Consider the following 26,359-nt stretch of genomic DNA (forward strand, 5'->3'; position numbering starts at 1 on the left):
GCAACACAAAGCCACTGTGGTTTGGAACTTGGTTTCAGACCGCTGCACGGCACACCAGGGAAGATTTGAGGTTTGATATAGCCAAAACTAGGTCCCCCGGTCTCCTGGAACCAGGCTTCAAGTCACTGCTCCTGTAAAAGTGGCTTTGTGTTCCCTCCTCTTAAAAGTTCAATTCAGCCCTCTGACTGGGTGCAACTCGTAAGTGCATCTGTGACCTTAGCACCGGACTGCAGTGGCTGTGCCTGCCATGCCTGTGCCTTGCTGGCAGGGTTTGTATGCCCTGCATGAGGTGGGCATGTCTTCCCACACATAAACAGGGTGCCACAAGCTGGGGGAAGTCTGTAGTGAGCTGCCAGCCCTCTCAACTGGCTTTAAGACTGGACCCTCCCTGTGTTGTACTGCCAAGCTCCTTGTTTCAAATATGGGGCATGAACTGCAAGCAATTACAAGAAATATATCTGTGACAGGAGTTTGTATTTTATTTTTTTATACAGTTAAATGTTTTGTAGGAGAAGGGCACAGTTACTATTACTAAAATTAACAAGCTTAGTTGACAAACAAATGCCATTAAACAGCCATTACATTATTTCACAATTTAGACCACAGTACAAATAAAAAGAAAGAGGTTTTCAGGATATTACTTACATTTTCCAGCTGCAATTCTAAAACAGTATGAAGAAACACTTTATTCTGTATCACTTTACAGTAACAGATTCAGTAGCAATACATACTTACAGTACAGCTATGGCCAAACATTTTGCATCACACTATAAAGTTATAAATTAATAAAGTTTGCTTCATAAAGTCAAAAAAACTGCCGAATCATCTTCTCCCGTATGGCATTTGAAAAGCAACAGACTACAGTTCTAATTTTTTTTTTGTATGCCATTCCACGGCACCCGGGGTAGCAGAGGGGAGTCCCCTTGTTCTGTGTGTACTGGGCAATCCTCAGCGTTGTGCCTGCACCTCACCACATTCACAGTTTGCCAAGTCCTTGATATTCCATTTCTGGAAGAGATATCCACACCTCCAATGCTGTGTAGGGAAACGGTTCAGAACACTCCACTGTCGTCAGGGCAAAGAGAAACCAGGCTGTCCCTTTCTAGGATTTTCAGCATTACATTAACATATTGAACTGCATACCACTTTGTAGTTTTCCCATAAACTGACAAACTGAAAAACGTGACACTTTGAAATCTAACATGAAATACTGTACAACTATTAGACTTCGGGTGGGTGGACAGCAAAGAGACAAACAATCAGGCAAAGGGAAGTTCCACAGCAGGCTAGGAAGGACAAGAGCACATTTAACCTTGATTTGGCTTGCAGTCACTGTTGGAACTGACTGGGTTTAACTGTCTGAAGTCATTTAATAGTACATTTTTCTTCATGATAAACTAGAACACTACAAAAGCAGATTTTCTAATACAAACCTATGGAAGCCAACAGATACCCCTGCATAGATTCAACCAGAACAAGCACTATGGCTGCTTTAAGGCAGGCAAGACTGGTGTGTTCAGGTGGCTGCCCAAACACTGGACAGGTATGTGCATTCCCCTGGGAGTTGTACTACTGGGGGGGATAGGGATTAGTTGACAGTGCGTGTTCTGTTCTGATATGCAGACAATGACGAGTGTAATGATTTGGAGAGTTGTCTAAATTGAACAAATGCAGAGAGCCATGCACAGAAGCCAAGCCAGTACATTTTTACAAATAATGTGTTTGCTGGGTCCAGCAAACAGAACTTATCCTGTGCAATTCTGTATTCTGACAGCCCGAAAAGACATCTATGACCACACAAAAAAGAAAAAAAAGTAGCGGTATTGTGGTAAGCAATAGCAGATTAGAGAGGGCTCCAGGCGTGGAGTCGGTGATCATGGCAAAAAACATCAAACAATCAACAGAAACCACAGCAAATGATTTGAATGCAAGTAAAGTTTGCAGTTTGCAATGTATGCAAATGTATGTGATCATGTGGGGTGTCATGTGAAGCACCGGGCTTAAGAAATATAAGCTTTTTATTATTATTATTATTATTATTATTATTATTATTATTATTATTATTATTATTATTATTATCATTATCATTAAAGGTAAGAGCAAATTTAAGGTACCAAAAGTGCCCATCAAGACATTCTCTCTGGAGCTCCCGGAACCCAACTGTACCAGAAAGAACACCTCCCATCACAAGCAGGTCATGGCGGATCAACCGTGTACTGAGATGCTACTGAGGCCCAGAAATCACGGAAACTGATTCCACTCTAACAATGCACCAGGAGCTATCGTTTGTGCCTATTTTTTGGCCAGTGAGTGTATTTGGCATTTGATTATTTCATTATTTGACCCTTAAGCACCCCGTGAATACAGAACATTACTGCACATGCCTTTCTCAGCGCGCTCCTATTTCTTTAATCGGTGAGTGTATTTCCAAAAAAAAAAAAAAAAAAATATATATATATATATATATATATATATATATATAAAAAATATATATATATATATATATATATATATATATATATATATATATATATATATATATATATATAAAAACATAGATTACATTTCATTTAGAGTGGTAAAAGACAGGTTGCAATGGAGCGAAGTATAAACACTGTCTGAAAAGATACAGATTTATCATTCTGTCTCAATTTACTACAAAGGGTTAGTCATCCTTTAATAGAGGAAATTCTAGCATACTGCAATCAACATACAACAAGTCTACAGAGCCATCCTGTGGATGCCTGACAAACTGCTAATCTTGCTACATGACAAACCAATGAGTGCATGGATGCAAATAAGACTTCCATTGCAGAGAAGTTCAAGCCATTCCAGGTTCATTATTAATCCCAATTCATCTCAATAAGGCATTAAAGCTATAAGGATCACAAGCTCAGTTTGAACGGCTATGTGTATTCTATTGTGACCCATGAAGAACATTCAGAATTCAATGTGCTACAGTTAAACGGATGTTCCCTCAGTGTCTTTGCAGCTTGGCCACCCTTGGGACTTTCAACAAAAACTACAGGTGACCTTAAATTACATTTAATAGCAATCTGTTTTTGTGCAACTTTAACATTGTTGTCCGCTTCACATAAGATAACTGATAATTCTTTTGAGCAATCATCAAGCAGAAAAGTGAAAGGAACGTGTAGTAACCCAATGCACCATCTTCAGCAGACCAATGGAAGCAAACCTTATCAAGTGGAAATCAGTGCCATATATCATTATATGTAGAGGCTTATTATCACAGAATAGACACACAGGTTTTCTCAGATGAAGGGTCTGCTTTGCCTAACTACCTAACTAAGAGTATGGCTTCTACTGGAGCACATCCAGACAGTCTGATCTGTGTCTCTTCAGCTCCTCCTACTGGCTCAGCTTGCTTTCTTCGCTTTCTTATAACTGTGTCTAACAATGGTGGTGCTCTGAGCATATAGATCTAGTACAAATATAATAACAACAACAATTTAAAAGCTGAGCTGTGATATTAAGGGCCCTTTTATAACCCTTTAATTGCAAAGCTGCTGTAATCAAATCCTACTGTTATCCGTGGGTGTCAACACTCGAGATGTGCTACAAACCAGTCTGTAATTGTATCCAAGCAAGATTCCAGGATTGACATTGGAGAACAATTCACTACGAACCCAACAGAATGCTGGACTGCCTCTGCAGCATTTCATTATCTAACAGAATATGCCAAACGCACCAGAATGTGCATCAGAATTCAATCACTTAGTCTGCCACAACTGTACCCTTCGTGTATCAGACACTCAGAACAAGGGTGCTGGATTATAAAAGAGAAGTGCAACGCTTTTCAATCAACAAAATTTTTTTTTTTTTTTTCAGTTTTCTTTTTGTTTTTATTCATCAAACCTACTGACTTTAGTAATTATCTTTTGTGTTCATAATGGATAATTCAATTTCAATACTGTTCTAAACTGGGCTCGCATGAATGTAATCAACTCACGAGAAGGATAAAGCAGCCTGATGGTGAATGCCTGAAAACAACAACAAAAAAATCCACAATGAAGTCTGATCCCATCAGCTCTCGAAAGCTAGAAGCAAGGTTGCATCTTCAGGTCAGTATTCTGATGGGTCTCTTCAATGGAAAATCAGGTGTGGCACAAAGTAGGGTTGTCACTGGAGATCGCCCTTCCATCCAGGGCACTGTGGTGTAGGAGATGCTATCATCTGGACGAGCCGGTACACAAAGGTCTTGGCACACTTTCAAAGAAGACAGAGGGCGTTCATAAATCCCAATACATTCAGGTTCTCTTCGGTTCTCGAACAGTATTGAGGACCCTTATCACTGTAAACAGGGTTGAGGCTTCAGAGTAAACAAGACACTGGATCTGTCTAGGACGATATCTACAAAACTAAATAAATATATAAATAAATATATACTAATAACACAAAACTGATTTTCAACCATTTCCTAGGAAATAAAACACCACACTCAGTTATAGCCATAGGGCTGCCTAACTGAAAAATGAAACGCTTAACAAGTGCACTGAAATGCAATCCTCCATTTTTACATTGCTTAAGTGTTAAAATCACCCATCTTTGTTATAAAGCCACAACACATCAGATATGCTGATGATGGAAATTGTTCAGTTAGATGAATGAGGTCTGTAGGATATAAATACATCCTTTAACCCCAAGGTACGTTACTGCTGTAAAAAGCAGTGCATTCAAGCTCATAACTCACACAGTCAAAAGTACAAAACAATATGCATGTCAAATACATTTCTATTTTTCCTCCTCTAAAATGTCTATACCTGCTCTAAATATAGCAGTATAAAATATTTAAGAGCTTCTCAATTCAGAGCTTTTTAATTTCCTGCATGCTGCTCAGCAGAATGCCAGCCAGATCTTTCGTTACCAAGCACTCTGCTTCCAAGAAATGTCAGTGTCTGTGCCAAACACAAGTGCTCATTCTTTGGGAAATTATACCACCATTTGGAATGTAGATCCCAAAGGGGATCACAGACTTTAGTTAGAAAGCAACCTCAAAGGAAATCCCTGAAATGTCAGTCTGTTTACTTTAAAAGTAGATAATAATGGCAACCTGGCACTGTGGTACAGTATAACTGGCTGTTTAACAGGCAAAACTAACTGGTAAGTGTAAACATGAGACAGCAGAGTCAGCCAGCAAGCAAAATGTTGTTAAGGAACAGATTACTCTGGAGAGCTATACATTACTGCTAGTACCTAGTGTAGCAATGTCTCATTCATTCTACATAGGCCTACATACTAATCCGTTTGCAATGATCACATTATCTTTTTTTTTTTCTAAGAATATAAATACTATCAAAATGAATTGCTGATGTATCCAAACTCGTTGATGGCCTGGGGTGCAGTATTTCTTTAGTGGAAAGAGATTCTAAAAAAAAAAAATGCTTTGTAGGCTGCAGCCACAGAAAGGTTTAAGAGTTAAAAAGCAGAGAAGAAAAAAGTGAGCTGAAAGAAAATCTCTGATAAATGTCATAATACAACAATTGCTGATAGAATCGCCCCGAGCCCTGTGTTATTAAGGCAGAGTGTCTTATTCCCTGCACCTCTCCAGGGCATCTCTGCCTCTGGTTCAGATGCTGTGAGAGGAGCTTTTACCACCATTAAAATCAGCGGCAGGCAGGTCAGCACACAGACTGCCAAGCGCCCGACTGCTCCTCCTTCCATTAACAGCCAGGAGCAGGAGCTGGAACAGGAGCGGGAAGGTCCCAAGAGAGGCCCTGCTATCAGTTCAGCGTGTGCATTTACTTTAGTTAAAGACGCACCAGATGTCAGGCCAACTTATTAGTACATCCTTCAGCTGAAGCAGTGCAGTGTCATGGACATAAAGCAGAAGGCTACGACTCATAATAAAACAGCAGAGTAAATGTACATAGATGGCAGATGCGAAATATTGCTTTACATAATTTAAGGCTTGTGGCACTTTGGCTGAAAAACAATACAATAAAAAATCTGTTACGCTTTGTTTGTTTTTTTAAATAAATAAATAACAATATATAAATAAAAATATATATTTTCAAAGGCTCAAAGCTCGTCACATAAAATATATCCTGGTATGTATGATGCTAAAATGTTTAAAAGAAAAGATTTATGTCGCATAAATATAAAAAAAGGTTCTTGTATTTTTGTTCTATAGTTAATACACCTGTTTTCTATTACTGTCAGTTTCTGATAAGCTTCTTTAAGAGAGGTACATGGCAGCTAATTCTAACATTTCATAGTAAGTCTTCTAAAATATAAATTACAGACGTGAAAAAAATATAATTGCACTGGCAGCCTGTGAAACCCAAAGCGACTCCAAGAATAAGGGTATTTTCACATACTGTACGGTTTGTTTCTAAATTAACCAAACTGAGTTCATTTGGAAACAATTCAGTTCCTTTTGTCTTCAGATATTTTACATACATGGAAAATAACTCAATTTGCTTCAAAAGGTCTATTTGCTGGTTCACTTCAAAAGGACTCTGTTCTGTTTGCTGGTTCCCTCCAACATGTTTCTGAACTGACTGTGCTTCCACATTGCACTGAAACAAACAAACCAAACACAGTCCTTTTGCCCAAACAGACTGAGATCACCTCCTCAGAAGATTAAAACAAACTCTTTTTTAAAAAGAGTGTTTCTTTTGGAGCATTTGCATATGCTTCCAAAACCAACCGAACCACAACCAAGTGTGAATGCACCCTGAGTATTCAGGTTCCAGGAGTCACAAACATATCTGGCTCTGTGCATCTTGGCTCAAGTGTAGCTTGTACTCATATGTGGAGCCCCATCAAGATTAATACCACAAGGGCAAATAGCCTATCACACCAACTGAGGCTCTGTGCCGAGGTGTTCAGAATGAACTACAGTGCCATTCAAAAGCACCACATCCCTCACATCTGAAAGCTCCAGAAATATATTAGAACCAGCTATTCCTAAAAAGAAGCTTCCACAAACCAAGGAGAATCCATTGGTAATATATTTCTGGTACTTAAGCCAAACCTCTTAAAGGAGGTACTAACCAAGACTTTAAAATACTCACAAAACAACTTGTGTATTTTCACCTGCCACCACACTGCAGATGAATTACCTGTGCAACAACTACTAGGATCCCACCTGAAACTTGTTGACTTCAGGAGGGATCCTAGTACCTGCCACACAGGGAATTAATCTACAGCAGGGTATTTTTCCATACCAGCAGTGTCTCAAACATGGCTGCAGTTTACTTTCTAATTTTAACACAGCTAGTGTGTTAGCCAACATGAACACCTAATTGATCAATTATTTATTAAATCCAATTCAGTACATGCTCATAGTGCTTCTCAAAGCTATGCAATGAATTTAAACCTACTGCAGTACATTTGATATGAAAGAAAGGGGGATCCAAGCAAGCTGAAAAAAAAAATTCTTAACAATAAACTAATATGTTTCTATGGCAATCAGAGTTCAAACACATCATTACCGAGACATCCTGACCTTTAGCAAGGTATGTAAACATTACTAGTTCCCCGCACCCCCTGAGAAAGCCTGGGAAAAAATGTTTGCATGTGCAGCACATGTTAAATAAATATCAAGCCTATTGTGTTTCTCCAACAAAGAGGGTATCTTAGTAACATTAAGATAAGGTTTGCTCAGTAAGACATTTAGACTGCTATAAGCATACTGTCTGTCATCGTGGGCTGATCAATGGAAGAGTTTAAAACTACTACTCTCTGCTGCACCATATGGGCTGTATTTAGTTGGCACTTGAGGAGGGTCATGTCCTGACCTCAAAGACACCAACAGTATTAAAATAAGAAGACCAGCCTTATAGGATGGTCCCAGCTAAATGTACCATGAAACATTACAAAACACCTCATAGGAAGCTGAAAGGTACTGTACCAGAACGAAGGGCAGAAGCCCGATTACATCACACAAAGTGCTTCTTCTATCCACAGGTATTTCTACAAGCTTGCAACACAGACTGTGCCGCTTTCACCTTCAGACAACACTTGGTTTCTTTACTTTATTTATTTGTTTAATGTGTGTGAAAAATAAATAGTAATGATGAGTGGACCTTTCCATCTCCAGTAACTAAATGATAACAGTACAGTACATCCCTTCAAACAAGGATCAGCAGCAGTTTCAACCACAAGCACAGTGCATCATTCCTTAGTAATGAAATGTTGTACAGTATAAAGTACAAAATGTTCATATCTCACATATTGTCATTTTTCATATATACAGAACCTGATCTATAAACAGTATTTACTTTCTCTTCACAGCAAAGAAATGGGTAGTAAAGTACTGAGTGTCTTAGACTGCAGAACCCTATTCCACCTGGTTGCATTCCACCTGGCTTTAGTCTACAGGGTACAATAAAATACTCAATGTGTCACGTGAAGCAGGATACTGTCAGATATTATGTGGCCATGTGCAAAGACCCAGTTGTTTTTGAATACAGAAAACAAAATGATAACTATTCTGTATGAGCAAACCTTAAAAGAGAGCGTGCAGCTGTTTAAAAATCATGCAAATTAGGAGCAAAGAATGAATTTTATCTCAGCCTATTAAGCACAAGGCGATAATTCATGTGAGCTGTACAAGAAATGGCTTTGTGTAGCCAGACCAACTGCCATAATGTTGAACTGTAAAATGTCATTCAAAAAAGCCTTATCTGTATAATACATTTTACAGCATTTTACCAAAATCCAGTAAATCTGTTCATCAAACGATACAGTAGTCTGGCTGCAGGCAGTGTGATTAGAAAGGCCACAAGGCTGTTTCCTCCCCAATTTTGTCATGCGCCAACTAGAGAACCAAAGAGAAGCAGTCTCCCTTATGTGTCTTTCTTCAGGAAACAATGGCAAAAGAAAAGTGAATTCTTGCAGCATCAAAATACCCGAAGCTGTATAACAAAGGACACCAAAAATATAAAGACCCAGCGATGAGGGAGAGCATCTGGGAGTCCATTTCCAGTGATCTGGATACAGCTAGTATGTATGATTCATTTATGTTTACTGAAATAAGTATTCTGCAAAAAGCTAGAACATATTCTACACTTTTATTAGATGTATAACAGGTGCAACACAGCACCTCGACATTTTGTATTTTACACGCGGGAACAAGATTTCTGAGTTTAGTCTGTGTTGAACTGAGTAGAATAATGCTATTAAAATTGAACAAAAGCGGTCCCATGGATTAATTATAAAAGCCAATGCCTGGCTTCAGCACAGGGTCTATGTCATTTCAGGCTCCAGTCTACAGCTCTGGCCAAAGGTTTTGCATCACCCTATAGAATGAACTCATTTTGCTTCATAAACTCAAATATTACGGTAACATATTGAATAATATATTCCAATTTGTTGTTTTCCACAAAAATTATAAAATGTGACTGTTAAATCCAACATGAATACTGTAATAATAATAATCTCTATTTTTATATAGCACCTTTCATAGTGGACCACCATCACAAAGGGCTTTACAAGATACGAGAATAGGGTGTGTGAACTACGCATAAGCTGCAGAGTCACTTACAACAACGTCTCACCCCAAAGAGGGAGCACAACGAGGTTCAGTGACCTGCTCAGGGTCACACAATGAGTCAGTAGCTGATATTTGGGCCTGGTACCTGCTGGTTACAAGCCCGTTAATTTAACTACTGGACCACACAGCCACCTAGACTGTACTACTATTATGGCTTCGGTCAGACTTTTGCAATATCATTTTGCGGTTTCTTTGATTACAGGATGTTAAATACGATATCTAAATTATGTTCATATTGCTGTTTCGTGTGTGTGTGTTTTTTTTTTTTATTTTAATTTTTTTTTTTATTGTCTCAATCCTAAAATTGTCGGTAATGCAAATTTTCGGCCACAGCTGTAGGCTTCTGGTTGACAATAAAACAAAAACTGCATTTTCTGAATAATTAAATAGTTATTAAGTTAAACTGTGTTGTTTCTTTCTGTGGCCAAAAATGTGCTTTCTGTATGAATCATAAGCAAAATTACACAGCATACTACTTTGGCCTTGACATCAGTGGCCTTGGTGCCTGAAGGCCATTGTGTTGCTCATTTAGATCCCAGCTACACATACCTGGCTTTAACCTGCTTCGAGTTTGTCTAGAGAATCTTATGTCCCAGATGTCTACAGTCATCGTCATTATAACATGTTTCTAAGTATTTGGTAGCGACCTCTAATCGAGAGTGTATTTCATTGTCTTGCACTCTTTGCTGTGTTGGGTCTGTCATACAAAAACTGCAAGACCAAGTCCACTCAACTTGATTAGAGGCAGCCACCTAACACTTCTAAAACATAACATAGTGAATTTAAATTAAAAACAGATGAAAAGCTGATGCTAACGCACTTAATCTGTTTTTACAGAACCTGCTGCGGTTTAAACATTCAGAATGCTCGGCCGATGACCTTCTGTGCGAGATCTACAAGCTCAGTGGTCTTAAGTGTAGTTGCATGGAATAGGAGCCAATGGGGATGTGACTTCTAATAAGTCAAACTATATTTCTGTACTAAGTTTAGCATCACATGTCTTGATAAGAAAAAAAAAAAATCATACCGATTATTCTCAGTATAAAAATACATTAATGACTTGAGCAATAATCGCACTAATGCAAGTCCGTCAGGTCCTATACCACACAATAGCAGCAATACAGCCCTGTGCCGTCTCTACATTTGAAACAACTAAAAACGTGAAATCAAAAACACATCATATTTATTTCTTTTTATCAGATTTCTTATAATGTGTAGTAAGTCACAGTATGGATGGATAAGCCTCAAGTGCAATTATCTTAGGCACTGAAAGACTGAAGCATAACACTGTCACTGGCACAGGACTAATGTCTTATTATTAGCAAATAAATCCAGTGTTTACGGCATTTTAATTTCCTTGAATGCTTCAGCAAAGGTTTCCCTTGTCTCTGTGCCATTACCCGATTTCCTCTGCACCCACAAATACCTGAGCGTGTAACTAACATTAAGCAGCACTTCCTTCCCGCACATTTATGGATGACCAGTAGCAGAAAACAGTTGCAACAAAATGAAAGAGCAGGATGAAAAAAAAAAGTGACAGAAGCTCTTTACGCCCTACTGATTTTGGCCATTCCTTTAATATGGACCCCCCCCACACACACACACACACACACACATACACACTCACACATATCATTACAAATTAGCAACAGGAAAAAAAGTCACCTGGTCATAAAATACAGTACAGGGTCATTTTTATGTCAGTTTGCCAAAAGGGACGTAAACCAGGACCACTTCAAACTGTGACACAGGATAGAAGTGTATTAAAAAGAAATCTTTGTTCCTCGTCTATTGTGCTGTCATGTTGTTTAGCTTTATGGATCTTTTGAGCACCAGTGCTGGCCTCGTGGGCTAATTAATTGAACTAGGAAGTTACCTTGAATATTTTGCCATTCTGCTTTATTATTAGACTTTCCTTTTGAAGTTTTCTCTTTTTAGAACTCTTCAATCCCATGGATGCTGAACATTTTGCAGCATCTGGATAATTTAAATAATAGTTCAGGATGTGGCTGTCGCTGATGAGTAGCTTTATGTTTTATTTTAACAAGTTTATGCACACAGACGTGTGGCAATAAAATGGCACAAGGAAAAGACACCTGTTTCTGTTACAAACGCTTAACCATAAAAACAATGTTTTTTTTTTTTTGTTTTTTTTTAAAGAACTGGTCAAATTTTTAAGATGCGAATTCCATTCAGTTATCCCTTCGCAAATAAGTCAGACATTTGCTTGTTGAAAAGGCAAGTAATTCAAACATAGGCCTATTATATGTTTTGAACACTTGTCCAGTAACAGTTTATCAAAAACAAATACAGACGAAAACAGACTTATCCTTCGTATTTATAGCTATACTTGGTGAGAACATTTCAAGACTGTGCTTTCTTAGACCATGAAGCATTATGGCATCCAACTACACTTTATCACGTATTTGTCTCCCCATATAAGTAACATGCATGAGCTAACATAGAAATACAAGCTCACAGAAACGTAGTCATGAGAATGGTATAAAAATAACTTGCTGTACCTTTTTTGATCCAGCAAACCCTTCCGACTCCAGAAAGAAATAGGCAAAGGGCATGAGCATGAACAGGCAGAGGTTAGAGAACAGGGACACCAGATTCCACAGGCCTGAAACAAGTTCAAGAGCTTAGTCAGCAATCCACAAACACTTCAAACTGAATTCACAAGCAAAGCAGCATTTATTCATCCAATTCAGTATTGGAATTTTCAAAATGTCAGCCGTGGTACACTAATTCACTGATAACTTCTTCACATGCTCATGAATCTATTATAAAGCATGCCAGGAAAACTAATTGACAAGCAATAATAATGAAGACCTGGAGACGTTATATGCCACTTTGAGACACACTACAGAACATATTTAAAAGAATGAGCAGGTTAGTTTTCTCAAGAGCTAGTTTTGCCAGATATCCCTTCAGAACAACTTAAAACACAGAGAATGTGCCACAAACTGGAGGCCCATACAAAGCAATAGCGCCAGGCTGGGAATCAATGTATTTACTTACATGCACACTCCTATTTTTAATATTAATACACCCTTGAAAGTTAGACCCCCAAACCATTTCCCAAAAGAAATTATACAACATAGCAAGTCTAGGGATACCCGGGCGGATTTCATTTGGGTTCTAGCTTGATAGGACCTTTTTCTCTTACCACAGAATCTTTTCAATTTCATAGAATATGTATTTGTGTATTATGTCAGGACTAAAGGGAAAATCCAAGAAATTTCTCAATCATGTTGTTTTTTTGTTTGCATACAGTTCCTGGCGGTCACTAAAAGAGCCCATGGGGTAATCCGTGTTGCAAAATTAAACTTTACAGAGGGTTACTACAGTCCAGACACGTTCGATTTGACAAGCAATGTTACGAACTTTGCACATCAGTAAATGTTTCTGCTCAAGAGAAGGATACATCTACAGAATGCCCAGAAGATGTAACTAGAGCAGGAGTCATAATTACGAAATGAACTCGCTAGAGGTTATTGTTCAACGAGCTGCAGTGGGACTGTGGTTTGATTTAGAGCACCACTATAAATTTTTTATACCTCGGTGGACTGTGCAACTCAGGCCTCATGTTAAATTAGTTTACTGACCTCAGGTCACACCCTAGTGGGAAAGATCACAGCAGTCAAAGACTTGGCTGCAGAACATGCCCTGAAATATACAAGCTGGGTAACACTAACAAGCAGTTCTCTAGCTGGCTCGTTACTGTATGAGGAGCAGCTTGGAAGGCATTGAAAATCCTACAGAACTAACAACAAGGTGTGTTGTAACATTTCCTTAGGTTCCAAGTGCCGTAGTTTATACAAGTCTGACAGCAGACAAACACCACAATACTAATACCTGGGCCACTTTACATACAGGCAGGGCATTTTAGAGAAAGTTGTATGTTAAGTCATGAAGACGACAGTGTCTCATTCGATTGAAGTTGTTGTAAATGTACAGCACGTTAATTGTGTATATAGAGAGATCTGCCTACCCCTGTGAGGACGCTTGGTAAGAATATTGTTTAGTGTCAGAGTCTGGGGATACAGGGAGGAGCCTGTACATCCAATTACATGTTCAGTATGTAAGCGGCAGTGAGAATTGAATCTGAATATACATTTAGCTTTTATAGATGCAGACATTCCACAGATCAAAACCAAAATATGAACAACTCCACATGAAACTGAAATTCCACATTGAACTGAGAGTTTAATACAAAAAAATAGGACGGCAAGCATGTAAAACACTGAGACATTCTCAAACACTGAGACATTCTCAAACACTGAGGTCAGTAAAACTGCATTTGATTAGATTATTTATGCAGCACCATGACAAGTTTAATGGAAATTCTTATACCTGCACATGCAAATCAATGAAATGAGTTATTCAGTTAACAGTAGGTACACAATGCAAACATGCAATGTGTATATTTAACACAGTAATGCAATAAAAGGAGGTACAGTACTAACCATGGATCAGTGAGCCATTAAGCCACTGGATATAGTAGTTTTTAGGGAAGGAGAGCAGGATCTCATTGCTGACGATTGAAAATGGCAGAAGCAGCACTGCCCCAGCTGAAACAGCCAGAGTGAAGGTGCACAAGTAAAGCCTGTGAAATTATAAACAATAATAAAAGAACAGAAGTGTCTATTAGTCACCCAGTTCAATGTAGTGTAAAGGATGTACAGCAGTGTGCACATGTATCACAACACCAAGATTTGTCATTCATATCCATTATATACTGTACCTCCTTGCATGAAAACCTCAGGAACGGAGAATTTCAATTTTTACTCAGTAATCATGATATAGAAACAATAGGCCCTTTTGTGACAATGTTAGACCACTTTGTGCTTTAATTAGGCATTTTAAACAACTTCTAAAAAGTATCATGCCTTTTACCATTTGTGGTTATGTGTTCCTTTTCTCAATTTAAATGAACTGCATGTGTGGCCTATTAAAGTCATCAATTAAATGATCAGCAATTTGCCTTTTTCTCAGAAATCTCAGTTCCAGTGGTTTGATTTCATATGCACAGCAATTCAAAACAGAAGCAATGGGGTGTTCTAATATATTTGCACACTGCTGTAGAATAATAAATTGTACTTGCTGTTAATAAATCAATAACAATTAAAAACTTTAAACACAACTTTGATTTGAGTGTGCTGAAGTCATAAAGGTATGCTTTAAGCTGCCCTGTGCTGCCTGTAGAAATCCTCAGTGTAATATGTGTCTGGGCAGGCTTTTAAAACAGGGCTGCATGAATATCAAATACAGTTTTATCACTGTAGTACAACCGACACATACACTATTAATATTTGACTTTAAATTACATAAGAAAAATAAATCAATTTGCTACACAGTTTGGATTCTAAGCTGACATCTCCCAAGTACATTAATTCTGTTTAACTGCCACCAGCTGGATATTAGTTGTCAGTGAAAGAATACAAAGTCTGTGATAACAGGACTCCCTCTGCTGGGCATTTTGGGTACTTGAGCTCATGCAGAAGAAGATACAGCACACTATCAAAGGATGGTTCCGGTGTAACTTCAAGCCTTTTTTCACAGCTGTTTGTCATTAAATCCTTTACCATTTATCATTAGATCCTTGTAAGAGGTTGTGATGTAGGTGATGGCTTATTGAAAATGCCAGTACCAGTGCTACTTTAGTTAATGGAACACATTGTCACTGCTGGAACAAAAAGCTTCTGACAATTGATATCTGTTAGTCTTACAGTAGTTGATGATAAGGTATCTATTGGCCTCTCTACCAATTAGTAAGTATATATAAAAGTATATTTATACACAGCATGCAATTATATATATATATATATATATTACTAAAAATAAATGTGTCCTCCTTTGTATTAACAGTGTTTGCTTGCAAGTAACCCTAAGCATTCCCATACACTTTCTACCAGCTTTAAATAAAAAGGCAAAAGGACAGAAGTAAGCTTACGATATTCGGTTGACAATGGCATCTTCATCTTCATGATCATCTGAAAACCAGAAACAAAGACCTCGCTGTTAGGAATGACAGATTTAGACACTGGTAAACATTTAACAACCCTGATCTCAGAATAACTGTAAAGTTATAAAACTAGCAGTATGAGCAGTACATTTTTGTTCAAGATGTTTCTTCGTAGTTTTACACTGCCAAAAGGGATTTATTCATTATTGCACCTGCTGGTGCAAAAAGGACTGTTCAATAAACTGTCCCCTTTCTGATATTCACAGTGTCAATGAATGTCAACACGTAGATTTACACGGCATGTTTTATGCCAATGCATGCATCCGCAGAAGGAGAAGGCAACCTGGAATACTCTTTCCACACCAGTACCACATGATGACTGGAGTTGACATGGCCAAGTGTTTTCAGCTAATCCAATGTGACACACTGCTTGAAATCCACTGGAGCACCAAGCCTTTGAGCAGCACTAGTCTAAAAAGAGTCACAGTGACTGGAGGTCAAGCAGAGAAGCTTGGCCCACTTACTGTAGTTAATCAACTTAAGACCACAGGAGTTTAAAGCAATACAGAATAAAGTCCATGAAGCAGTAGAAACACAGACAAAATGTATTTGTTGAGATAAACTATTATCGTATGATGGGGTCTTCTAATAGGATTTGTTAAAGATTGTGATGGTGTATAACATGATATACAGTGCCGAGAAAAAGTTTGTGAACCCCAATGATAATTATGGAAATTCCATAGTTTTACCATGATATCCTTCTTGAACCAAAACCAGTCTTTTCTTAAATATCCAATAGGGTTTATATTAACCAATTCCATGTCTTTTGAAACATAATGATGTATAAATTAGACAAACAATGAGTAATTAAGATTCAGGGTATGTGAAAAAGTAAGTGTACCCCTGGTTTTATCAGCTCAATTAAGGGGATAATTAGAATCAGGTGTTTAAATAATTAGGTAGATCTTCAGGGGTGAGTTTGAGAGGCCCCACTATATAAAGATCATAAACTTTGTGAGCTTAACCATACAGGTGTGTGGAAAAATATCATGCAATGATCAAAAGAAATCTTGGCTCATCAGTCTAGAAAGGGTTACAAAACAATTTCTAAGGATTTGGGGCTACACCAATCCACTGTCAGACAGATAGTCTACAAATGGAGAAAGTTCAAGACCACAGTCACGCTACCCTGGAACAGTTGTCCTACCAAAATCTCTCAAAGAACAAACTGCTAAATCGTCAAGGAAGTCACAAAGAACCCCAGAGTAACATCCAAGGATCTGTAGGTCACTCTCGCCTTGGCTAATGTGAGTGTTTATGACTCATCTATCAGAAAAAGACTGAACAAGAATGGTGTTCATGGAAGGATAGCCAGGAGGAAACCAATGCTCTCTAAAAAGAACATTGCTGATCATCTGAAATTTGCCAAAGAGCACACAGATGATCCACAAGACTTCTGGAACAATGTTCTCTGGACAGACGAGTCAAAGGTAGAACTTTTTGGCCTCAATGAGAAAAGTTGTGCTTGGCAAAAACCAAACACTGTGTTCGAACAGAAGAACCTCATCCCAACCGTCAAGCATGGTGGTGGGAGTGTGATGGTTTAGGGCTGCTTTGCTGCCTCAGAACCTGGACAGCTTGCCATCATTGACACAACCATGAATTCTGCATTGGATCAGAAGATTCTAGAGGATAATGTCAAGCCATTCGTCCATAAGCTGAAGCTGAACCGAAAGTGGGTCATGCAGCAAGACAATGATCCTAAACATACAAGCAGATCTACAAAAGAATGGCTTTAGAAGAAGAAATACCGCGTTTTAGAATGGCCTAGTCAAAGTCCGGACATAAACCCCATCGAAATGTTGTGGCAGGACCTGAATTGAGCTGTCCGTGCAAGGAGGAAGCCCTCAAACGTCAGAGCTGAAGCAGTTCTGTAAGGAGGAATGGGCCAAAATTCCTCAAAACCGATGCGAAAGACTGACCAACAGTTACAGGAAATGCTTAGTTGAAGTCATTGCTGCTTAAAGGGGTGCCACCAGTTACTGAATCTAAAGGTTCGTGTACTTTTTCACACACGGATATTGAATGTTGAATCATTTGTGGATAAATAAATGTTGAAAAAGTATCACGCTTTTGTGCAATTTGTTTAATCAGGTTATCTTTATCTATTATTAGGACCTAGATTAAGATCTAACAACATTTTACGTTTGAAATTATGTGAAATATGTGAAAATCCTAAGGGGTTCACAAACTTTTTCTCGGCACTGTACAACACCATTAATGAGTACACATTTGTGTATATACGGACTATACAGGTAAATACATTTAGCGTGCATGGTACACCAAACCCACATATGACGTGTGTATTTTTGGTAAGAAAGCCAGTGAGGCTTCCAATAAGGAATGCTTTCTCTACAGTTATTGCACAGATATAGTTTCTTACCAAAAATTCTAAATGTTTCCAACACTTGAAAAACATTTCAATCTTCAAACTGTAATGTAGTGTAGGCTAGGTCAGTGTCTTTATAGAAGCACTCTGGATGAAGTTCTCTATTGTTTTGCTTGCACTAGAGGGTGCTACTGTAGCTCTGAATAATATGAAGACAATGTGGCTCAGCCTATGTTACAAACTGCCGGCCAGAGTTTGCCTGTTTTAAATCGGTTTATTATTCCTCGATGCATTTTCTTAATCATCACTCGTCACTATTTCTGCACTCATGGATATTTGACATGTTTCATTTAAGGCAGCAGCAGCATATTTTACTACCAGGGGAGTTCAATAATGAGGCAGTTAGGGGTTTGGATTCAAATTTAGTATTTCTCTTCTACTTTTTACTCTTCAACTATTTATTATCTGATGCTGCACATAATGCTTTTTTTACAAACAAATACAAAAAAATACATTTATATCAAAGTTTTGAGGTGTTTGTGTGTTTCTGTCATACACCTAAGTATTAATGCATTCAGAATTTGGAGCTGAATTAGGACACTATTGGTTTACAAACTTTTAAAGGCTTACATGTCCTAAGAGACAGCCCATTTTTACATTGTCATTTTAATACACATCTTTTCTCACACCTTATTTGTTTTTGTTTTTGCTTGAAACTATTTGCGCATGTATTCTAATTTTTCCTTTCGAGCTGCTGAACCAGATTCATAGCCACCAAACTGTCTGTAAAAAGTCTTTTTAAACTGTGCAGTTTTCTGAGGATTTAAAAAAAAAAAAAATTGTGTTCTCTTCCCTGCCCACAAAGATGAACAGAGCCGTTGTGGGCCCTGGGGAAGGGCAGGCATGTGCCCCCCTCTGTATTTTGCGATCGCTTGATGATCAAACGTAATGGCAGTTTCAGTGATAAAGACAATAGATGGAATTATACACTCAAAGCACGAAAGATTGCAATATTTATATGTTTTCAGAACTACATGCGTCCTGCAGAACTTGTGTTTAGAATGCTGTAGCTTCCTTTTGCTTTGTATACATTTTAATTTGCAGTCACAGACAGTAGACAGTGGTTTGTTTCTGTTTTCTTTGTTGATCTTTGTTTAATTATTATATTTTACGTAACCTAACATTTTTAAAAGCAGAAAAGTGCTGCAATGGTAGTATCAGATTCATTTAACCGTTCATGAATGTTTTTTTATACAAACAACCACTCCTTGTGCAAGACATACACTATTGTAAACAAGTCAAAGTTTTATACATGTATACAAACTCAGTTCTAACCGTTAAACTAATCTGTATGTTTTTTGCCAGTTCCGTTGCCCCAGCTGAGGTCAACAAAACATACATTAAAAAATGCACAGGTAGCTTCTCGCAAATTGTAAACAAAGATTTCAGTAAAAAACTGTTCTGTGAAAGTTATCTAACCGTTACTTTGTAATGAACTTTATTCCCGTCTTTACTCATAATAGGCACACACACATACGTTGCTGTACACTACCCACACACAATCATGATTAAAAAAATGTGATTTAAGAATATTTTCAAGCATGTATAACTCTGAGAAAGCACGCTGATGGACAGGTCATTGAAATAGGGGCCTATCAGTCGGGACTGTGGCATTGCAGTTTACCACAGTTACATACATTACAGTATTGATACCGTTCCCCTTACGCTGCACTGCACTTACCGGAATTACAGTTAATGCTATCTGTGTGTTCCTATGAACGACATCATTTTCATATGAACACCTTTTAATATTCAATGTCCTGTACAAAACAAAGCTTAGGGCAGCTCAGCTTTCTCACCTTCCACTTGTACATTCCATCCACTTCAGCCTCGCTGTCAATCACCAGCCCATCATCACGGCTGGTTTGCCTTTCATCTTTCTACTGCAAACCTGCTTCTAAACCAAGCGATGATACTTGCAATCTCAGTAAAGTGTCTGAGGAAGATCTTTTGAACATAGTACTTTGAAAATGGTTTTGAAGGAAACTGTCAACATAGAAGTTGCAATATCTCAATTAAAATCTGCAGCAGGATAGTTTACTTTTTCTCAGAGTAGATAGTTATTTGCAGAATTTTTTTAGGTAAGTGAATAAATCTCTTTTTTTTGGTACAAACTCTAGATGTGTAATTGTCATTAGTAACAACACTGGAAGCTTACTTAACAAATAACATACTTTTTAGTATAAAAATATATTTAAATGGTATTGCTATATACCTATTTTATTTATCCTGTGCCAAAAATAAACCACTTGTCTCTGCTCTGAAATAATAACCTGTATTAGTAAATATATTTGTATTGTAAGCAATGTAACCAATCATTCTGTAATTGTGTTTACCATCAGCTGAATAAAGTCTTTATTTGATATGATATAATTCTTCTAACAAACTGCAGCACCACACTGTTTTGAGCAAACTATACATCTTAATAGTATAACTCATACTGTAGTGGTGTATCACATTGTGCAGCTTGAGGGTTCCTTTAAAATTTTAAAATTAAAAAATTCTTATAAAATTGCTCTGCCTTTTTGGTGCAGTAAAATACGAAATGCAAAAAATCTAATAATTGTGTGAAAGGAAGTGTGTGATACATTGTGAATTGTAGTATTGCTCCATTTTTCTGTAAGCCTTCACTTTATAGCATGATGTACTGTACGCTATAATGTGATACTAAGGGTACTACTGTATTTTTTTTTTTATGCCAGTGTTCATCCCTAGTCCACAGTATTTTGACAGCGCTGCACTGCTGCCGCGTACACGTATACATATTATTGTTTTGTCCCTTCACCAGGGCTCATTTTGGGTCGTTGGGCTGCAGGGAAATTTCCCCATCCTCCCCTCCCTCTCGGTTGGCCTGTCTGTCTTTTGTGATAAGGAACGATAAAAAGGCTTAATGTTAAGAAATAAATATTGCATATCAGGTTACAAACTAAATGAACGCATAATATTCCACCACAGTTGGGTACATTTGTGTAATATAGGCTTACAAATAAGTTCAAATAACACTGGCATCTGTTATATCAAAGGATCCTGCTGAGCAGTAAAGGGGGTGGGAAGGGTGACTAGTCTTGCGTTCATCACAAACACAACACATTGTGGCTGTCTGCTAAACACTGGCATATGGTGTGATTAGATGAGAAAATAAACTGAAATGTAACTAGAATAAAACATTCTTCTATATGAAGCCATTGACTAACACACAGACAACACAGCAAGAGAGTTTGCACTGGTGATATTGTACAAAACTACATTTTAATCTGACACATGACATGTCCCATGACAGTAGCATACATTGCTAGGGAATTGCAGGGATCTGCATGTTGAGGTACTGTAACAAGGTCAGGTGTGTCTTAGTAAAGTCAGTGAAATTTGGAATAGCTCACACTGCTATGCAGCGGGAGTCTTATTTCCATCCCTGAATTTTCTAATTTTACTCCCAGTCATGCATTATTTATTTTCTTGCTCAAAGGGACAAAAGAAAGAACGCAAGGAAGTGTTTCATCACGCTGCTTAATTCCACTGAGGCAATCTTTTATACTTTCAAAACCACTTTGTTACTAACGCTGAGACACTGGATTTCCATGTTGGGATATTTGCTCATAATTTTAATATTTGTTCGTTTTCAAAAAGTAATAAATGCCATTACATTGCTCTGTACACAGGCAGAGACAGCATATAGGGCGTGGCCCCTGTGTGTGTGCCTTTATTTTCCAGCAAGATGTTACAATATGTAACATGTTACAGTAGGAAAATATCCCAGGAGTAAAGAGTAAAGAATACATTGTGCAGACCTTGCTTTACCCAGTGAATTAACTACAAAGCAAAGGATGCCAAATAGCAGCTCAAGTTAAACGTTGTTTTGTTTATTCCCAAAATAAATAGTACATAAAGTTGACACAGCATTTTATTTATTTTGTACTTTTTTTCATTCCTTACCATTTCTTCACAGTAAACAGTGGCCATCGACATGTTTTCATAAAGTAATAACATGAGGTTTACTTGTGCCTTTTGTGTAGCTGAACAAGCAAACAAAAACTGAAAATTTACTTTAAACACTTCAAATAAAACAAATGTGGAAATGGCGTTGCAAATCGCGTAACAAACTCACCGTTTTGGTTCTCGTTCATTACATTCCACATAACAGAAAGTTGCAACCAAAAACATATATGAAATCTATATTAACAATCACTACACAACATTTCTAGCAAGTTGGGCACTGTTTAAGCAAGGCATTTCAGAATTACATGCTTGCCTTTTTTCTGTTCCATGAGATTCTAAAGCAGCATAAAACGTTTTTGACCAACATGGCTTTCCATAGAGATCATGTGGTTTGTTTACTTTTTGCTGTCTAAAACTTTTAAATAGAGGCTCAAGAGCTGCTGTGTTGATCCTGTGTTTTTTTTTATATTTATATATATATATATATATATATATATATATATATATATATATATATATATATATATATATATTAGATATATATATATGTTTGTATATTGTATATAGATATATATAATATACATACATATATATATATGTGTGTGTTGTAAATATATATATCACACATATTTTTGTATAGTGTAATCACACATAGCTTTTTTTCATTTTCGTTTTTTCAAATCGCGCAACTCTGGTGAGGTGGTAAATAATTGCAAGGTATTTTTGTCCTTGCTAGTGAACATGAACATCTGATCTCTGTATCTGAAAACATGTCAAAAAATATGAATTTGAATATTCCGATATTTTTCTGGAGGCTCTGTGGTCCAGTGGTTAAAGAAAAGGGCTTGTAACCAGAAGGTCCCCGGTTCAAACCCAATTCACTCACTGACCCTCAGCAAGTCAGTTAACCTCCTTGTGCTCTGTGTTTCGGGTGAGATGTTGTTGTAAGTGACTCTGCAGCTGATGCATAGTTCACACACCCCAGTCTCTGTAAGTCGCCTTGGATAAAGGTGTCTGCTAAATAAACAAATAATAATTTGTCTCCGCACAAATACAGTACAAACAGCAATATCAGTTGTGCTGTATACTTGTGAAGTTTATAGAGTAATAAGGCTTCACAGTAAGAAACAGAATACTTGTCTGTGTGTACTATCTCAATTAGGTGGTGACCACTACAGCATAGTACCTGAACAGTCCAGGGACCTGGAACCAAGGACTGCTATAACAGGACTCACGCTTCAGCCATGGATTTCTTTCAGTCTGAACCACAGGACAGATTCAGCATTTCAAGTGATAAACACTGGCTGCAATTTTAGGTTTTAGAAACAATTAAAACAGACTTCTTTTTTTTCAGCCCTGTAGATAAGTAGGAAAGACTGCATCTCAAATTCATCTTCAAACAGAGCGAGATCATTCCTAATGCAGAGTCTAACAATGGAGGAAAGCATTAATATTACATTGAGTGATCCAGCTGTGATACAGACATGGTCTGCTGCATAAATAGCATTCAAATTACCAAGTTGTAGCAGCTGTCCAAATTGCATCATCTTGCATAGGCACATAATAAAGAGTCACATGCTCAAAGAATCTCTCCTGATTGGCTACAAAGCAATACGGTTCTCGTTCAACGTTTCCCAAAGTAGACACCAGGTGAACTCTGTGGATACAAGTTTCATCTGGAAACATGAAGACATCCATCTAGCATTGAAAACGTTTCCTTGTGTACGGTGGGCGTTACACATGTAAAGAATTTGCCTTGTCCTGTTTATAGCCTATCCAGACATAAGCAAATGAGTGCCAGAAATATTTTTTTAAAGAAAGGCCCTTCATATTTTTCTCACTGCCACTCCAGATCTGAACCCTGAGACCTCAGCACACTTCAAATAAGCTGTACAACTAATGAAGCTGGAACTGCTCCGGCAACCACAGCCTACAGCGTCAACATCTATTCCAACTGTGAAATCTACACTGTCAACGTAACACTATTTATATAATAAGCATTAAAAGTGACACACAAATCTATGTGATCCTACCGATCCTGCCTCTTAACTGAAGCATGTTGTAACAATTACCACATACTGCACAATCAGTATCAACTACAGCTAAATACTTTTGTTTGTACAGGTGATAATACCACCAATACAGACATTACACTGATGTTTCAATGTGTTTTGTCATTAGTTTTATGATCCCGTATATAAGAGACAGCATACGAGATAAGCTTTTTCATGGTGTTTTGTAAACCAGTTACATTGCTTTTCACATGCGCAATGCTTCAAAGGACACACAGATTAACATTTTCAGGAAAAGAACACAGCAGCAACTGATTTTCAGTGCCCATATCAGTGTGCGTAATATATATTCTGAAGTGTTCTTTATAAAAATACAGCCAACACTTACCAGATCTCCTCTTGTATCTGGTGATAATGAAGTATGAAACGAAGTAGAGGACTGCAAAAAGTAGGAAACAAATCTGAAAAGAAAAGAGGGGGTTCATTTTAAAAGCTGCTGATAAAAAAGGGCAGATCAATACTTTAATAAATTACACAATTAGTAAAACATTTTGGGGATAACAAAAGAACTAAAAAACCTCAATTAAGATTTTTACTACATTACTGAAATTTAGGAGAAATACCAGTCAGTTGATAGTCCTCATCTTGAATAGGATGCAATTAGCCATTTTATCAGTTGCCTCTGCAGTACGTAACATTTCTGTGTTTAGCTCAATTATAAGTCCAATTAAATTGGATGCATGAATTTCAAAACAATTTGCTCAACAAAACAAAGGAACTTGAATTAGAGTAAAACCTCTAATCTGGTGTCTTGTAAGCAGCCGCATTTTCTTTTCAGATGTCTGAAAAGGCTTACCCTGCGATTTTGAATTTTTCATTGTTTTTTGGTAAACATTCAGCTTTTTTGATAAGCACAAATTTTCTTTAAAGAGACCGCTTGTTGAGTGGACGTTTAGACATTTTATATGCTGTTCAGCAGCTGCAGGGGTGTTCAATCTCTGAAAAAACACTTCTTGTCCAAGGGACAAAATGTTAGAAAAATCTACTTGTCCTTTTTAAAAAATCTACTTGTAGGACCTTCGTTTTATTTAACAGTGAACACAATCAATCAATTAGTGATTACAGGGGTGGATCCAGCCTTGTAGCTTGACAGGTTCACGAAATGTGACCCCACCTCATCTCAACAAATGTATACTTTAAGGAAATGTTCCTTTCAGTGCAGTTTGGAACACATTTGCTAGTAAATTTAAGTAACACACTATGAGCACTACTATAATAAGCAATATGTGGGAGTCATTCAAATACTCCTTCTCTATAAGCTAAATCCAGCTCCTGATGTACAGGTGCTTTAGTTTGTTGCATCACACACACAAAATAACAGCCAACTATTGCCGCTGATTTGTGCGATTCTGATTCTTCTTGACGTTCTTTCAGTTTAACTGCTGAACCCCTGATTTTTAAAGGGCTTGGGTATAACTTGTCAGGTTTCTCTGCATTTTGTAAAGTTTTTCTACCAAAATGGACACACTATTTGTAGTAGGTTCCATCAAATTCTGCAAAGACAAAATATGTTTTTTCTTTTGCTTATTTCTATCATATACTTTTTTTTTTTCTTTTTTTAAACAGTGTAGAATATTTTAGAGCTATTTCTCCTCATCAAACATCTTGTCCCATGATGGATAACTAGAACACTGCGAGGTTTCATACCCTTGTGGCTTTTTATTATGGTGTGCTTCCAGTGGCACTAGCTTGGTTATGAACTTGTGTGTGGAACATAGATTTCTTTCTTACAGTGACAAAACTAAAACTATCAAAACCTCAATTTGTTGATAGAACACACAAAAAATTGATTACCATGGTAACCCCAAGGAACTTGAGGGGTTCACAATTTCTGGTGTCACTAGAATTTCATGTCTACTCCTACTGGAATCGAACTAAAAATCTCAGTTCTTATAACAAGTATATACACAAAAAGGAAAGGATCTTAAACATTTTACAAGTTGGTTAACAACTGCTATAGAAACCACACAACACAAAGATCAGTAATCATCCAATTTAAAATGATTTCAGGCGTGAATTAAAATGGGGAGTGAGATTTTCTTCACAATGTTCTTTCATTCATAGAACAGCCTGTTCTCAGGGAAGGGCGTGGAATGACCATATAATAAGGACCAAAATGAAGGAATATTTATATCGTAACAACAAGGCCTTAGGAAGGGTAGATCTTTTTTAACTAATTTACTAGATTTATTTCAGTTGACTACTAGAGTGGACAAGGATAGTGCGTATGACATAATCTAATTAGATTTTCAAAAAGCATTTGACAAAGTATTGCACGAAATACTATATCTAAAGATTAAATCAGTAGGAATAAATGATAAAGTTGCAACATGGATTCATAACTGGTTACAAGATAAAAAGCAGAGAGTTAAAATTAGAGGCCAGGCATCAAACCGGAGTAACTTAACAAG

General features: G+C 37.4%; 1 protein-coding gene across 3 annotated transcripts in view; it reads right to left on the reverse strand.

Annotated features, from left to right (window-relative positions):
* LOC121310307 (limb region 1 protein homolog) overlaps positions 1–26,359 on the reverse strand; it is a 139,215-nt gene that overhangs the window by 107,693 nt on the left and 5,163 nt on the right. For 2 of the 3 annotated variants that reach the window (XM_041243569.1, XM_041243568.1), the window contains exons 2-5: positions 24,277–24,349; positions 15,480–15,519; positions 13,993–14,132; positions 12,043–12,146 (exon numbers count right to left, since the gene is read on the reverse strand). In XM_041243569.1, coding sequence (XP_041099503.1) covers positions 12,043–12,146; positions 13,993–14,132; positions 15,480–15,519; positions 24,277–24,349 — 357 coding nt within the window. The remainder of the gene's footprint in view (positions 1–12,042; positions 12,147–13,992; positions 14,133–15,479; positions 15,520–24,276; positions 24,350–26,359) is intronic. The other variant, XM_041243573.1, reaches the window with a different exon arrangement.

Source organism: Polyodon spathula, chromosome 3, assembly GCF_017654505.1.
Source record: "Polyodon spathula isolate WHYD16114869_AA chromosome 3, ASM1765450v1, whole genome shotgun sequence".
NCBI classification, from domain to species: domain Eukaryota; kingdom Metazoa; phylum Chordata; class Actinopteri; order Acipenseriformes; family Polyodontidae; genus Polyodon; species Polyodon spathula.